The 16,903-nt window shown below is 42.4% G+C and overlaps 1 protein-coding gene across 1 annotated transcript; it reads left to right on the top strand.

The window, feature by feature from the left end:
* The first annotated feature begins 12,257 nt into the window (after positions 1 to 12,257).
* Positions 12,258 to 16,676, top strand: LOC141545645 (vasopressin-neurophysin 2-like). The gene is made up of 3 exons (XM_074272804.1): positions 12,258 to 12,426; positions 14,792 to 14,993; positions 16,459 to 16,676. Exons 1-3 carry the CDS (start codon positions 12,307 to 12,309, stop codon positions 16,536 to 16,538), a joined length of 402 nt encoding a protein of 133 aa, XP_074128905.1. The 5' UTR covers positions 12,258 to 12,306; the 3' UTR covers positions 16,539 to 16,676.
* The last annotated feature ends 227 nt before the right edge of the window (positions 16,677 to 16,903 follow it).

Raw genomic sequence — 16,903 nt, 5'->3', positions numbered from 1 at the left:
TTCTGAAACCTACATTTCCTACATGAGTACCCCAAGAACTGGGCACTTGGGAGGAAGGGGAGAGATGGGATAGAGCAGACTGACCTTTGGGACTCATGGGATACACCTCAAAGCTAGGCCACTTGCTTTGTAGGAAAGTAATGGGGGAATCCCTAAATGTAAAGGAGACTGTGGGAGAAGGGACTATTTTCACCCAACCAGTTAATGGGAACTTACATTTAGAATGTGTGAAAGAAAAGTTGTATGTATTCTCTGTCTGTCTCTGTCTCTCTCACTTTCTGTGTCTCTCCCTGTCGGTCTGTCCTTTTTCTCGGTCTTCCTTGTGTCCTTTTCTCTGTCTCTTTCCTTCTCTCTCTCTGTCTCTTCTCTCTCCACTCTCTGCTTCTCTCTGTGTCTGTCGGTCTATCTCTCTCCCCCTCTCATCCATCTCGTTTCTGGACTCAGAGGCCTGCCTCTGGGCACCGAGAAAGGTAGAGGAGAATCTGCTAAAGGTTCATCGTACCTCAGAGGTCTGGCCTGGTTCTGAATGGGAATGAAATTTCAGGGCAAAGCTGAACTTTGTGATTCCCTCCCCGTGGTCTTATTAGCCCAGGGCTTAGACTTAGAGGGAGAACAAGGTCAGTAGAGTCAAGCTGAGGGGGTCTTTAGCCATGATGCTCTTGGCCAATCAAATTTAGGGACTTCACAGCTTTGTTTCCCTAAGGGGAAACCCTTAGGTGATCTCTCGAAAATAGGCAGGGACTCTTTGGCCTAATCCTCTCATCTAAATAAAATTCTTTAAAAAATTTTCCCTTGTTTTTCCAGGAAAAGCAATGTCCCATACTGGCTCAGTGGCAATGTCAGGAACAGAATCAGAAGCTCAGATCTGCTGACCGCTAGTGTGCAGGGGTCTTGCCTCTGCAGGGTCCCAAGGAGCTGAACAGGAGGAATAGGGTCAAAGAAAGACAGGAGTCGTGGAGTAGCTTGTTGAGGAACTGATGGAAGTGATGATGCTTCCTCAGGCTCCTTCAGGCTTTATTTTTATACTATATCATGATTACACACTTTTCCTGGTTACATATATTTTTCCTTAGGTCAACATAGTCTTTTGACATGTCTGACTTATTGACCTTTATATGTTACTATATTTGACAATTAACATTTGAGTAAATATTTCATGGTTAAGTGTTTATTATTGATTACATTACGCAAAGCTAATAATGAAAGGGAAATGCTATACAAGGTTAAATGTCAATGACTTTTGTTAGTTTACTTATGTCTTCTTTGTCAATTCTATGGATTGTTTGATAGCTCTATTTCCCTGACTTGTACATAGGGCATGCATTGTTACTCAAAAAGGGTGACAGGACATTCAGAGCAATTCCGGTTATATTTTAACCATCTATTGATTCCTAGACATATTGATCTTTTCTGAGTCTTAAGTTAGTAAACACCATTGTTTCCTAGACGTTTGGCTTCTCTCCCTTAGTGACAATGCTCTCCATGGTGTTCTCTTCCCAACTTCATTATTACAATCTCTCCTTTATTATTTGTCTCAGTGAGAGATTAGTTTTATTAGGACAGAATAAGCATGTGGAATCATTTCTAGTTAACTTGCCCAAATCCTCCTTGTCACCAGATTTTTTAGATAATGTTAGTGCTGTAATCAAGCCAATTATAATTAACATAGGAAATAGCAGTCCACTAATGAGAATCACAGAAGGAAATGTTGTTCCTGCATGAGTGCTGTGCACATTTGATCTCAGTGCTGCGGCTTTGCCAGTCAGCTTAGAGATTGGGGTTCCCAACGCTAGAATAAGAATCTTTTTCATGCACCACAATTTCCCATAATCTTTTATTCCTGATAAAATCAAACATCCTTACCTGGGCAGGATAGATGATTCCTTCTGGTCTTATTAGCTAAGAGTGAGCTTATCAACTTCTGCCCTTCAGCAGGCTCTGAACAAAGGGTTAGCAAAAGGTAGGATATGAGAGTTCTAATTGAGGGCAAGGAAAGAAGAAATATGAGACCATGCTGATTCTCTTTGCCCCCGCCAACCAAGTCCAGGAGAACTCCCACCTGGCCCTCACCTTTATCTCCACTGTGTAGAGCTCTCTGTGCCCTTTCAAAATAGGACAATGGGATGATACATTGGAAGGAACACTAAGTTGAGACAGGAGACCTTTCTCTTGCTAATCCTGGCTCTGCTGGATGACTTTTAGATAAATAAGCAGTCTTTTCTGAACCCTAATTTCCTTGTTTTATAAATGAGGAAGTTGAACTAGATGGCCTCCAAGGCCCCTTCCAGCTTTGGAATTCTGGGGTCAGACTGGCAGAGATCAGGCACCAAACCCTGGGGCAGGGGCTGCCTGTGTTGTATAGGAAGGAATTTATTTCCTGAATGGTGGGGCTTGAAAGCAATCCTGGCAAGGTAGTCCAGGGCCCAGGTATCTAGACCAAGACTCTGTCTCTGGGTCCTATGGGGCAGGGGGCACAGTGGGTATTGGTCTGCCCTGGCATATCCAGGATAGGGAGCAGAGAAGGAGGGAAGCTGGACTCCAGAGTGATGAAAGAGAAACTCAGCAGGATCAGGGCCATGGGGGGAGCCCTGACAGTTATAGGAGGAGGGGTGACATCTCCTGGGGCTTGAAATCTGCCTTGAAACCTAAGCCTGCCATTCAGCTCAATAGCTGCTAGAGGGAGGAGGCCATCCCCTTCTCTTCTTCCTGAAGCACCAGCCTTTCCATTGCTATTTCAGTGAAAGTGGCCTGGGGAGAACCAGAAAGGACTAGAAGGGACTAGAAAGACCCTTCTTGAGTTCCTGAGTCTGTCCTGATGTCCTGATTTCATCCCAGCTCTTTCCCATTTTCCTTCTAGGCAGACCTGATCTCCAAGGCAAGTGAAGTCCTTGGAGGTGTTCCCTTTCCTTCACTTCCCTTCCTTCCCCTTCTCCCAGTTCACATCCCCCTGCCTTAACCATGCTGATGCACTAATTAGGTCCATGATTCCCTACTGCATGTTAATGCCATGTTTCTAGGCTTCCCAGTGGCCAGGGTTGGGGGGTCAGCAAAGCTGTCAACCCAAGGGACTCTCTCTCATCTCCCTACTCATAAAATTACCCCCCATTTCTTTTTCCTCCTCTGAATCTCTTCTCTTCTACTAACCAGGGGAAAAATGCAGATGGAGGTGATAGGGAAGACAATGGTTCTTCAAAATCCTTATTGAATGTTTTCACTTGAATATCCTACCATTACAGTGAAAATAATAAAACTGACCCCTTCTTGGAGTACCAATGTGGGAGAGAATACTGTCTCTGTTCTGAATCAGGGACCTTGAAAATTAGAACCCATACACCAAACATAGTTTAGTGAAATTGCATGGGGATGCCTTTGAGGAAAAAATAGTTTAGAATGTAAAACACCAGTCATGAAATTAGAATGAAAATATAGAATGGTTTAATATCATTGACATTTCCCCACTACTTTCCACTATATTTTCCCTTTACACCTACAAAAATACCAGGCTATGTCAAGTAGAATGGGAGCAGTGGTCAACACAATCTGACTTTGCTTTTTTCTTGTTAACAAGTAAAAAATCTTTTGGCTTAAATGACTGGTTTTCTCTGTGGGGTTTTTAACAACCTTAAAAAGTCAATAGAGACTAAACGAAGTTCTTTGTCTTTATCTCTAAATCTGCTTTTCCTCTTCACTTCAGGATTTCTATCTGTGGCACAACCATTCACCCAATCTCCTACTTTCAAAACCTTCCTTTTAAATGTCCAACCTTTACCCATTGGCTCTTACATTGCTGCCTTCAAAGATGGCAGACTTTCTCCATCCTTAAGAAACTTTCATTTGTGATCAATAATGATCTCTAGTTCTCCTTTGGTCACAAATTCCTTCCTCCTCCACAAGTCTGAGAGGTAAACTATTCTATGTTCCTCTAATATATTTATGATCTCAATCTTTATGCCTAAATCATGGACCCATTTTGGTCTTATCTTTGTATTTGGTGTTAGGTGTGGGTCCATCTCTAATTTCTGCTATACTAATTTCCAGTTTTCCCAATAGTTTTTGTCAAATAATGAATTCTTATCCCCAAAATTGGGATCTTTACGTTTGCCAAACACTAGATTGCTATAGTTGTACACTATTTTGTCCTGTGAACCTAACCTATTCCACTGATCAACTAGTCTATTTCTTAGCCAATACTAAATGGTTTTGGTGAGTGCTGCTTTATAATATAGTTTTAGAGCAGGGACAGGTAGGCCACCTTCATTTCTTTTTTTTTTTTTTTCATTAATTCCCTTGAAATTTTTGACCTTTTGTTCTTCCATATGAATTTAGTTGTTTTTTTTTTTCCTAGATCATTAAAATAGTTTCTTGGAAGTCTGATTGGTATAGCACTAAATAAATAGATTAGTTTAGGTAGTATTGTCATCTTTATTATATTCACTCAGCCTATCCAAGAGCACTTAAAAAATTTCCAATTATTTAAATCTGACTTTATTTGTGTGGAAAGTGTTTTGTAATTTTGCTCATATAATTCCTGACTTTCCTTTGGTAGATATATTCCCAAATATTTTATGCTATCGACAGTTATTTTGAATGGAATTTCTCTTTGTATCTCTTGTTAGATTTTGTTAGTGATGTGTAGTGAGCTGTCGTCTCTAGAAGCTGCCGGATCGCTCTCTGGGAAGAGATCTGCTGTGTCTACTCAAATCTTTAAGACAGATTCTTCTTCCTGTAGTGAACCGTTGTCTCCAGGCAGTTGCTGTTAACTCTTGTCCTTAGAAGTAACTTCCCTTCCTGCAGAGAGCCCCGTCAGGCCTGATGTAATGCAGAGAGTCTTCTTCTTTCTCTGAGAGTCCTCTCTTTTATTCTCCCAGAGAATGGGCGTGGGATAATGCAAGGGCTTCTGGGAAGAACCACCCCAGCCAATGAGCTTGCCCCCTCTATCAAGTCAACCTGAGTTCTCACCTTGTAATTGTCCAGAAAACCTGAATTCTCACCTTGTCACTGTCCAGACAACCTCAGTTCTCACTTAGTAATCCTAACATCTCCCCCTTTCTTTTGATTTAGAACATAGGCCAGTCATGACCTTGAAACATAAATCCATCAATATGGGAAGTATTACAGATAATTACATAAATGACCTTGAAACATAAATCCATCAATATGGGAAGTATTACAGATAATTACATAAATTACATAAGCATATAGTAACATAGTAACATAACACATGCTAGAAGTATATAACATAATCATAAATTGAAAATTTATAAATGTCCATAAGTCCATTGTCCATTAGTCTCATCTTGTGTGAGGAAGTCCAATGATTCCTGCTGGTTTTTAAGTTCTTTAACAGTCTTCTTATTATCCATGCTCTTTCAGTGTCAGATGTTTCTTAGATCTTCTCCTTTATTTTGAGGTCTTTCTCTTTTTCTGTCTCTCTCTGATGGACAAGGCGAATATGACTTGTTGGCACCCATCTGATTCCTTCTCCTGCTGAAGAAATACAAGCAAACCCTCTCCCCCAGGCAGTTAACCTATCTAATTACCTTCTATTTACCATTTTCTAAATCTCTTCTCATCATCTGGCAATCACATTGGAATTGTTTGCACTGGACACAGCCCTATTGGTTTAAAAGGCCTGTATTCTCCCCAAGTGTAATCCATTTTTGCAATCTGATTGCCTTTTGACTCACTTATCAGGCAATCCCTTTCTGCCATGTGATTGCTTTTCTGCTGATTGATTAAATCAGAGTCCTGACCTTCTAAAGGTTCTTTGGGTGTAACATCAGCTGCCATCATGCCCCAAGTCTTTTTTGCCTGGGGCCCTGGACCTGGGCCCCTCATCCTATTTCCCTGAATTATTCTACACTCTGATGCCCAATGGAGTCCTCTGTTGCATTTTGGACATGGGGTTTTAGGTCTTCTTTCACCCTGTCTTCTCACTGTATCTCCATATCTACACTGAGCTCTTAGATGCCCAATTTTTCCACATTGAAAACATCGCCGAGTTTCTCTAGAAGGCCCTTGCCAGGAGGGACCCTGTCTTTCCACATTCATCATTGTCCGGGTGTAAAAAGCATTTGTTCCCACTGTAGCACAGCGTCTTATGATCTCCTCTAAAGGAGCATCTTTGTCTAATCCCCATATAATTCTTTTGCAAATCTCATTGGCATTTTCCTTAGCCAGATGTCTGGTCATTATTTCTGTAGCTGAATTTTCTCCAATAGTTCTTTTGACAGCAGTTTGCAAACGTCCCACAAAATCTGCAAAAGGTTCATTGGGACCTTGCTGTATTTTAGTGAAAGCCTCTCCACGATCTTTCTGTCCAGGAAGGACACCCCAAGCTTTTATTGCAGCCTTAGCAATTTGTTCATATATTGTCATGGTATAATCAGTCTGTTCTGAATTCTCTCCATACTGACCTTCACCAGCCAAGTGCTCAAAAGTGAATTGTGTGTTAACTCCTATTTCCAAATTGCATCTGACTTGAATTTTACATAATTCATGAAATTCCGCAAGCCATAATAAATTTTCTCCAGGTTCCAGACATGTCCTTGCTATGGATTTCCAATCATTCGGGGTTAGGACTTCATAAGACAAACCATCTAGTAACATTTTGACATAAGCTGATGTAGCCCCATAAAGGGTACAACCTTTTTTCAAATCCTTAATTGTATTCAAATCTAAAGGTGCATATCTTCTCCTTTTTTTACCTACAGAGTCAGTATTTTCAATCACAGGATATGCATGTATAAAATCACTTATATCCTGTCCTTCTCTCTTAGCTTTAACCAATGCTTTTTCTAATCTTGTCATAGGCTTAGGCTTCTTCACAGGCAATTCTGTTTGTGTTTCTGCCTCTTCCCCTCTTTCTTCCTCCATCTCTGAAGGTGGGGTTGATGTGGGCCTGTCAATAATCTGTTCTCTAGGCAGGGTTGAAGCTTCTTCAAGAGAATCATACCATAATTCCTCATTTAAATCCTCTTGCTCTAGGGAAAGATCTTGATCTTTCCTTTTTTCCTCACACTTCCTCCTCTGTTCATTTTTAGAACTTTTCCTTCTCCTACAACTTGCTTGATAGTTTAAGGCTAATTGAACTATGTTGTAGATATAAAATACTTCTGCAGAAATTGAACGAGGCCCATTTTTTGCTTGAAATTCTTTCATTTCATATCCCACTAGCTTCCATTTATCTACATCTATCTTTTCTTCCTCTAAGAACCAAGGGGATGTGCGTCTTAATGCAGCCAAGAGTTTAGCAATCTGTACCCAGGTTACAAGTAAACTCTGCTCCTCAATTATGTTGATTATACTCTCTATAGTACCACTCCTGAATGGAGCTGAGGTTGCTTCTGGGGCTGGGGTTGAGTCGGCTGAGGTCCAGGGATTGAATATAGCTAACATCTGCCCCATTTCAGCTATTAGAGATTCCTGGTTTAGCCCTTAACAAGTTAAGTTCCTTATTTATCTATTAGCACGCTCACTTAATCTTTAACAAAGTTTCCTCGTTACTCACGGTTCTGGGTTAGAGAGACTGAGATCTGGATGGGAGGCTTTTCCACTGGAATCAGGACCGTGTCTGTCCCTGTTCGGGCGCCAAATTGCGAGGGTCTGGTCTAGCTCCTCTTGTCAGGATAAGCAAAAGTCCTTGCCCCACGTGTGGACGCCAACTGTAGTGAGCTGTCGTCTCTAGAAGCTGCCGGATCGCTCTCTGGGAAGAGATCTGCTGTGTCTACTCAAATCTTTAAGACAGATTCTTCTTCCTGTAGTGAACCGTTGTCTCCAGGCAGTTGCTGTTAACTCTTGTCCTTAGAAGTGACTTCCCTTCCTGCAGAGAGCCCCGTCAGGCCTGATGTAATGCAGAGAGTCTTCTTCTTTCTCTGAGAGTCCTCTCTTTTATTCTCCCAGAGAATGGGCGTGGGATAATGCAAGGGCTTCTGGGAAGAACCACCCCAGCCAATGAGCTTGCCCCCTCTATCAAGTCAACCTGAGTTCTCACCTTGTAATTGTCCAGAAAACCTGAATTCTCACCTTGTCACTGTCCAGACAACCTCAGTTCTCACTTAGTAATCCTAACAGTGATGTATAAAAATGCTGAGGATTTATGTGGATTTATTTTGTATCCTGCAACTTTGCTAAAGTTGTGAGTTATTTCTAAAAGCTTTTTCACAGAATTTCTGGGGTTCTCTAAGTATACCATCATATCATCTGCAAAGAATGATAATTTGGTTTCCACATTACCTACTCTAATTTCTTTAATCTCTTTCTCGACTCATTGCTGAGGCTAGCGTTTCTAATACAATATTGAATAATAATGGTGATAGTGGGCAACTTTGTTTCACTCCTGATCTTACTGGGAATGGTTCCAGTTTACCCCCATTATATATGATGCTTACTGATGGTTTTAAATAAATGTTCTTGACTCTTTTAAGGAAAAGTCCATTTATTCCTATACTCTCAAAGGTTTTTTTTATTAGGAATGGATGTTGGATTTTATCAAATGCTTTTTCTGCATCTATTGAGATGATCATATGTTTTTTGTTAATTTGCTTATTGATACAGTCAATTACACTAATAGTTTTCCTAATATTGAACTAGCCCTGCATTCCTGGTAAAAATCTCACTTTGTCATAGTGTTTATCCTGGAGATGACTTTCTGTAATCTTTTTGCTAATATTTTATATTTTATATAAGATTTTAGCATCAATATTCATTAGGGAGATTGATCTATAATTTTCTTTCTCTTTTTTCAATCTACCTGGTTTAGGTATCAATACCATGTTTTTGTCATATGAAGTCATAATGAAGTCTGAATTAAGTTATGGGAAATGAAAATAATGGAATATTATTATTTCATACAAATGATACACAGGCTGATGTCAGAAAATCCTGGAAAGACTTACATGAATCCTATTTTCACACACCATTGAATGGGATAGGAGTAAGTAAAATCCCCTCAGTAACTAAAAACTTAGTATCCTGTTACCCCTAAGCCCATATTTGCTGTCTGCACATTCTGTACCTGTACCTTGAAACAGCAAACTGTTTTTGTCAGGTTTGCAGAACATCCTGATAGCTAAATTGCAGGATCCTGTTTTTTGCCTGATATTGCTTAAGCTCAGACTATCTCCTGGGCTATCATATCAAGATTACTTAGACCCATAGGCGTTCTGTATTTTTCCACTCTTTTTTCTAGGGAAGAGTTTTCATGAGTAGATTGTACTGGATTCCCAGTCAATGGAATGGGGGACAGTGGGCTAGGATGGGGGACTTTTATGTTAGCAATAAAGTCCTGCTTTGGCTGAGTTCCTTTATGTTTCCTATGTGATGATTGCTGGGAGTTGAGAGGGACATATCCTTTCTCATGAGAAAGAAATAAAGTCCTTTTTACCTCTCAATCTGAGCCTGTCTCTACATTACTAAATTCGGGTGGTTTTGCCCCACATAGCATTGCCTTCTTACCTCCTATAAATTAAACTCTCATCTATGCAGGTGACTTCCAGACGTACATATCCAGTCCCAATCTTTCTCTTAAGCTCTATTCCCTCACCACTATTTTTAACTGAATGTGCCATAGATACCTCAAACTCAACAAATCCAAACCAGAACTTTTTTTTGGCCCCCAAACCTCCTCTCTACTGACTTTTCCAGTTTTATAGAGGGCAATACCACCCTTTTACTCACTTACATTGGCAAGCTTGATTCTTACTCTCTCTTATCATATATATCCTATCATTTGCCAAATCTTGTTTATATCTCCAATTATCACATATCATGTGAACTATTAAAATAATCTTTCTAATTGTTTTCTTTGCCTTGAATCTGTCCGCACTTAAATCCATCCTACACATAATTAGTTACCACCTGTTATTCTGAAAAAGGCAGATGTCAGCATGTCACTTCCCTACTTGACAAACTATTGGTTCCTTGTGTTTCTAGGGTCAAACAAGGTTCTCTGATGACTTAAAACTCTCAAAAATGTGGCCCTCTCCTACCTTTAGCACCTTATTATACATGATGTTTTCCCATATACTCTGCAGTTCAGTCAAACTGCCTTGCTTCTTGTTCCTGACATGTCAGAACATCTCTCATCTCCTTGACTTTGCAATTATTATTAAAATTAATGTTAAAATTATTTTTAACAGTCTGGAATATTCTTCTCACCTCTGCTTTTTAAAAACTGCTGGTTTCTTTCAAGACTCTGTTCCAGTTGGTAAGACTTCTTCATGAAGGTTTTTTTGAAGTCTCTTTCACTGCTAGTGTTTCCTCTTCCCAGTATCATTCCTATCTGCTCTATGTGTGCTATGTATGCACTCATATGTATACATGGTGTCTTCCCATTAGAATATAAGCTCTTTGAGGGCAAGAACTATTTCACTTTTATCTTTGTATGCTAATACCTGTCACAGGCAAGGAGAAGGATCAGTGTGGTATGGCAGGTCTGAGTTCAAATCCTTTCTCTGATATTCATCACCTCTGATACTTAGGACGAGTCATATAACCTATATTGGCTTTAGTTTTTCATCTGTAAAATGAGGAGATGAGACAAGATGGCTTCCAATTCTAAATCTATGATCCCATAAATAAATGCCGATTTAGTGATTATTCAATTATTCAAATGTCTGTTCCTGGAATTAAAGGTCCTCTTCTGCCATTTGGTTGTAGTCTCACTTCCCTCTCTCCATGACTTTTTTAATTCTATCCCAAATGAAAATGTACGTGAGGAGAAAGGGAAAGAGAAAGGATGGAGAAGCCATTGAACAGAGCAAATTAGAGGTTTAGGTTAGTCCAAGCACCAAAGTGATAAGCACAGAGAATTTGAACATGATTTTAAATATCTGACCTTGGGACCCTTAGCTCTCAAATGGTAGGGAACAAAGAAGCCCCTCCATGCTTATCACTTTTCCTGAAACCAAAAGGGGAGGAAAGAAGTGCAAAAGACATCTGGGAAAACCTTTCTTAAAAAGCTGGAATTTGGGGTCATGAGATATTTCCTCACTAAGCATATTGTTTTTACAATTTTTGCTTATTAAGAAGACAAAATATTGTTGAGCTATCAGGTCTGTGTCACTTTGGTGCCTCTGAAAGAGCTCCCGAGTCCAAATTAAGCAAAGGTATTATAATGACACTTACACACTCAATGGGTGGGCCAAGCTCCCTGAGGGAGTCAGTAGCCCAGCCAAGCAAGACAAGGATTTTTAAAGAGTAAATGGTGCGCTCACATCCTAAGATATGTAAATTCTGAGTGAAAGGAGGAGTTTGCTATGGGACCTGGTGGTGTGGTTACAGAATGTGCTGACCTGCTCATTGTCCTAGTGATACTCATGATTAATGGTTTCTTTAAGACTTAGGGCTGCAGACAAATTTTGGGTAGACTGAAGACAACAATCAGAATTCTATCACCCTAGTGGCATGGCTCATTCTGGGCTCCTGAAATAGAGCTCTCTCCAGACCTATTTCCCACTCCCAGAGCTTTCCAAGATGGGAAGAAGATGGACATGGAGGGCAGTCCATAGCCATCATCTTTAGGACTGGTGGCCTCTTCCTGAGACCTGTGAGCCCAGCCAATAATTTGTGCTCCTTCTCAGCTACCTCCATATTGCTTCTAGAAATCTGGGATGCCCTTTCCATAGTCCCCTTCAGGTGCTTGGTGTATGACAAAGAGAAAGCTTCTATACTCTAGGTTTCTTTTTAACACTTGGAATGGAGAATCAGAATCATGATGGCTGAACAGAAATGTTCACCTCCTCGATCACCCAAATGGGCTCAGGCCCTGCCATCTCCCCTTGGAGAGAAAGCTCTGGGAACACAGACAGTTCTGCCAGAGGCATACTCAGGGATGCAGTGACAGGGAGATCTGGGGACATTTCTTCCACATTCAATTCACAAGTAGTAAAGGATGAATACATCACTTAGACACATGCATCCATGCACAAAGAGCTGGGGAGCCAGAGGCTTCATGTCCAGTCCCTACAAACAGAAGCTCAGACATCAGCACCCACCTAGATGTCCATACAGACTTGCACCATACAGGGGCTTTCACGTGCGCTGGCCACACACACTGGCAGACACAAAGCTTCTCTGAGCATCTGTTTGTTTGCCTGTCACGGATTCCTGGAGAGACACTTGGGAGGTGCAGGATGGGGAAAAGAGGGGGGAGGAAGAGGGGAGGGGGAAGTCAGGGGAGGATACGTCGTCAAGGCGGTCTCAAAGGGGAAACACTGGTGTATAAATAAGCAGTCGAAAGTCCTGAAAACACAACCAGAGACAGCCTGTGAAGCCCAGTGGCCACGGCCACAGCCAGCTGCAAAGATGCCAGACACTACTTTGACAGCCTGCTTCTTCTGCCTTCTTGCTTTCACCTCTGCCTGCTACTTCCAGAACTGTCCAAAGGGAGGCAAGCGTGCTCTGTCCGACACAGAACTCCGACAGGTATGGTCAACCGGGTCAGGGCCCTGTGAATGGGAGGGTGCGTGAGCACTGGGGCTAAGGAGGGATAGAAGTAGAGTTGGAGGGCCTGGCCAGCCTCTCAAGGGCTCTGCAAAGGTGGGAGCAAGGACTGAAAGGACCCATAGATGGTTGCTCAGTGAGGCAAGGATGGGGTGGAGGGAAACTGGGCAATTCAGAGTAAGAAGCCAGATGTAATGAGACTGGAGAGAAAGCATAAGAAAGAAAAGAAAAGTAGATGGGATACAAAAGGGGAAGCATAAAGATAGAGAGGGAGATAGAGAGGCAGGTAGAAAAAAAAAAGAAAGGGCTTCTGAGCAGAAATAGGAGCAGAATGAGGCTGGCAGAGAGGCAGATTGGGCAGACAAAGGGTCAACTGGTGGGGACAGGAAGAAGGGAGCAGAGAGATGGTGTGAGAGAGGGAAAATAGACAACGGAGAAATGGGAGAGAGAAAGGCTCCAAGGAGAGACAGAGGCAGAAAGACAGAGACAGAGGCAGATACAGAAAGGCAAGAGAAAGAAACCAGCAGAGAGAGGCAAATGAAAGCAGGGAAAGAATAAGAAGGAAGCAGCATGATGCAAGGAGGTTTTGCAAGAAGAAAAAATCGTCCAAAGACCAGAAACGTAGGAAAGGCAGAAAAGCTGGTGTTGAACTGTCCAGTGCCAAGATAGAGCAGTGGGATGGGTTCTTAGGGTCAGTATAATCTCAGAGGGATGCTCTTTCCTAGAGTGGCAGTTTTTTGGGCTCCCCTGGGTCTCTGCTTGCAAAATCTAGCCCTCGTGGGATATGGGGATAGCTGCCCTCTCAGAAACCCCTATTCTCCATAGGTTGGGGCCGGTTAGTCAGGATGTGGCAGCCTCCTCCCATCTGGATCCATAAATCACTTTCTGAGCACCAGCATGATTTCTGTGGGTCCTCAGATGGGCAGAGCAGGAGACTGAGGAGGGATAGAATGGATTCTTAGAGTTCTTCAAAGAAGGCAGTGTCAGTTTTCATTGTAATTTTGCTCCCTGCAAAGGTCTCCTTCAAAGACTGCTGGATTTCCTTCATGTTATCTGTGATCTCCTTGGGAGATCTGTGGAACTCACTCCAACAGTGCATATTACAGTGCCTCCATGAATTGAATATGGCCTCCCAATAGATCTTCCATAGAACTCTATCCAGAGGGGTGGGTTTTTTCGCTTAACTCCCTTAGCATTATGGGGATGTCAGTGAAAATTGGGGGAAATCTTTCCCTACTACCTTTGCTCTAAGTAAAAGGTTGGCCTACTTCCTTTTCTGCTAGATATCTCAACTTGTTACATCCTACTGTATTTCCCACTCTTCCCCTCAGTTTTTAGGGGACCTTGAAAACTTTTTTTGATCTATCCCAAAATTTTTAGAGACCTCTGAGAGTTTAATTGGCATATTCAGTCTTCCAGCCTGGTCTTCTTTCTAAATTGTTTTTCTTGTTTTTCCCTGATCTTCTTTCCAAATTATTGTAAGGAGGAAGGGACTGGTTCTATCTTTATGTTCCCTAAAATGTGAAAATAGTTTGCTCCAGACTCCTGGACAGCAACCTAGCTAAGCAACTATTCCTGCTGTACCTGTCTTTAGGTCCAGGTCTGAGGGGGTGGAGGGAGGCAGAAAAAAGAAGTGAGCTGTTTCATCTCAGGCTAAGAAATAAGCCTAGGCAGGCAGGCTTTCCTGAGCAGAATGGAGGTTCACTGACCAAGGGAACGCACAGTACTCCAGACCAGAGACTAAGCAACTGATGAGGGCAGACCCACAACTCACAGGAACAGGCAGAGTCTCTAGGAGAGGAGAGAGGGAAAGGGGTAAAAGGAAGAGAGGAAAGATGAGAAGGAGTAGAGAAGAGGGGGGCAAAAAAGGAAGGAGTAAGTTAAATGAACAGGAGGAGAGCAGATAGAGAAAGCAGGAAAAAGGGAGGAGAGAAGCAAAAAAGAGAAATGGGGGAAGAGGAGGTCGACAAGGAAGGTGGAGAGCAAGGGATTTAAATGTGTGCTTGGAGTCGAGGACACTGAAGGTCCAAGTCCGGAAGCAAGTGCTTGGGGGACTCAGGTTGTAATGTTGGCCCAAAGCAGACTTTAAGTTCTAGTCTCTAAAACCCTCTAACTCTGTTTCCAGTGTTACAGTCACTGGGCATATTGTTTCCCTGGTTATACTTTTTTTTTTTTTTGATTCTGTGACAGTTTGTAATAAGTCATCCCTCAGAGTAGTAGCCAAGGGCTGCTCCTCGTGGGAACTTTTTCATTCTAGCCTGTGTTCTCCCTGTCCTTAGGACTGCTCTGGATCTTTGAATTGCCAGTCTTGAGCCCTGACGCTCACCCCTCTCTCCCCTCCTCACAGTGCCTCCCGTGTGGTCCCAGAAACAGAGGACGTTGCTTTGGACCAAACATCTGCTGTGAGGAAGAATTAGGCTGCTACATGGGCACTTCTGAGAACTTGAAGTGTCAGAAAGAAAACTACATGCTCTCCCCATGCCAGTCTGGACAGCAACCCTGCGGGAACGGCGGTCGTTGCGCTGCTCCGGGAATCTGCTGCAATGCTGGTAAGGAGGACAAGGGCACTAAGGATTTTCTGCAAGAAGAAACATGAGACACAAAGGGAGAGGGAGGCGGGAAACATGGAGGTGACAGATGTAGGAGCTGAGCAGCGTGTGAGGGACTATGTGATGAGTGGAGAGACTGGCCAGTGCCCATGGGGCAGAGCAGACGCACTAGCACAGAACACCAAGGGAATTAATTGGTAGCAGCACCGGGTGGGAGCTGGATTGAAGGAGAGCAGAACATTTTCTCAATTCTCTCCTGGATCCAGCTTAATCATCATAATCCCACAATTTTCATGTTGTTTTGTTCTTTCTGTTCCAGTGTTGCAGTCACCCAGGATATTGTTTTCCTGGTTTTGCTTTTATCGTTCTGTAGGAGTTTGTAATGTCAGCCCTTATAAGCTTCTCTGAATACTTCACGTTTATAATTTGTCATGGTCCAGCATGGTCCATTCCATTCAAATATTAGAATTTGGGATATTGCTCTCACCTCCCACTTGTGCTCCATCTAGGGAGGTGCTGTTAGAATGAAACTTGCATGGGGACAGGAATTCTGCTTTTTGATTTTTTAGGTTAGACATGTTCATTCTTTTTCACATGTTTCCAAATGAGTCATGCTGGGAGAGAAAAATCAGAGCAAAAAACACACACACAATACACACACACACACACACACGCACACGCACAGTACACACAAAAACCAAAAACCAAAACCAAAACCAAAAAAAAACCCCAAAAAACAAGAAAAAAAGGTGAAAACATGCTTCCATTCACATTCAGTCTCCATAGTCTCTGTCTGGATGCAGATGACACTTTCCACAGAAAATTTACTGGAAGTATCTTGTATCACTGAATTGCTGAGAGCAGCTAAGTGTATCATAGTTGATCATCACATGACCTTACTGTTACTATGTGCAATGATCTCCTGGTTCTGCTCACTTCACCCTGCATCCATTCATGTAAATCTCTCCAGGCTTTTTAGCCTGCTGATCCTTTCTTATGGAACAACAATATTCCATGACATTCATATGCCATAACTTATCCAGCCATTCCCTAGCTGACGGGCATCCACTCACTTTCCAGTGCCTTGCCAGTACAAAAAGAACTGCTACAAACATGTTTCTACATGTGATCTTTTTTCCTTCTTTTAAGATCTCTTTGGCATACAGATCCAGTAGATCTTTGGTGGCACTGACTGGGTGGGCATTGGGAACCATAATCCTCTGGCACACAGCACAAGGAGGAGAAGATGCAGATCCAGAGGCTCCAAAGCCCAGACCTGGGCCACCTGGTCCTAAGTGTAATCAGAACATGTCAATGAACCCTATACAGAGACTCCTCCTTTGATGGCTAATAGCCCTCTTCAGATCACCTTCTCTGTCTCATTGCTGGTGGGCACTATGTCCTTTTCAGCATGCAGTATTCTACGGTTTAAACTAACTTAGATTCTCCATTTCTAATTGCACAGAGAGCTGTATGGTGGAACCAGCCTGCCGAGAGGAAGCAGGCAGCGGGAGAAGGGTAAGAGCCAGTGAAAAGACCCACTAGCGTCTTCCTTCTTCGTCTGGTACAGTTGGCTGGCCAACAGATGGGTGAGCTGCAGCCACAATCTCAAGAAGGGGAAGTCGCCTATTGATGGTTCCTGTTCTTCATATGACCTCTCCTACATCCTATCTTTACTGCAAATATAAATAAAGATCCTTCAGTTGCACTGGCTTCCTGACTCTATCTTTCATAGAGGGTTGGGGTAGGGCAGGGAAAAGATCTGGCTCCTCTTCACCAGAGGTCTTCAAGCAGAGGATGAATGATTGATTGACACTCTGGAATGTAGACAGTTTTGACCAGATATGGGGTGGACTTGCAGGTCCCTTCTAGGTCTATGAGTCTGTGTTGCTTTGCAGAATCACCTTACT

The sequence above is a fragment of the Sminthopsis crassicaudata genome, chromosome 6 (assembly GCF_048593235.1).
Source record: "Sminthopsis crassicaudata isolate SCR6 chromosome 6, ASM4859323v1, whole genome shotgun sequence".
NCBI lineage: Eukaryota > Metazoa > Chordata > Mammalia > Dasyuromorphia > Dasyuridae > Sminthopsis > Sminthopsis crassicaudata.
The sequence above is the reverse complement of the archived record's forward strand: the minus strand, read 5'-3'. Positions and strand labels throughout refer to the sequence as shown.

What these genes read in the sequence shown, in the direction of transcription:
- LOC141545645 (XM_074272804.1), top strand. Translation starts at nt 12,307, where the DNA reads ATGCCAGACACTACTTTGACAGCCTGCTTCTTCTGCCTTCTTGCTTTC. An exon ending in CCGACACAGAACTCCGACAG is followed by an intron (nt 12,427 to 14,791) that starts GTATGGTCAACC and finishes CCCTCCTCACAG; the next exon opens with TGCCTCCCGTGTGGTCCCAG. An exon ending in GGGAATCTGCTGCAATGCTG is followed by an intron (nt 14,994 to 16,458) that starts GTAAGGAGGACA and finishes CTAATTGCACAG; the next exon opens with AGAGCTGTATGGTGGAACCA.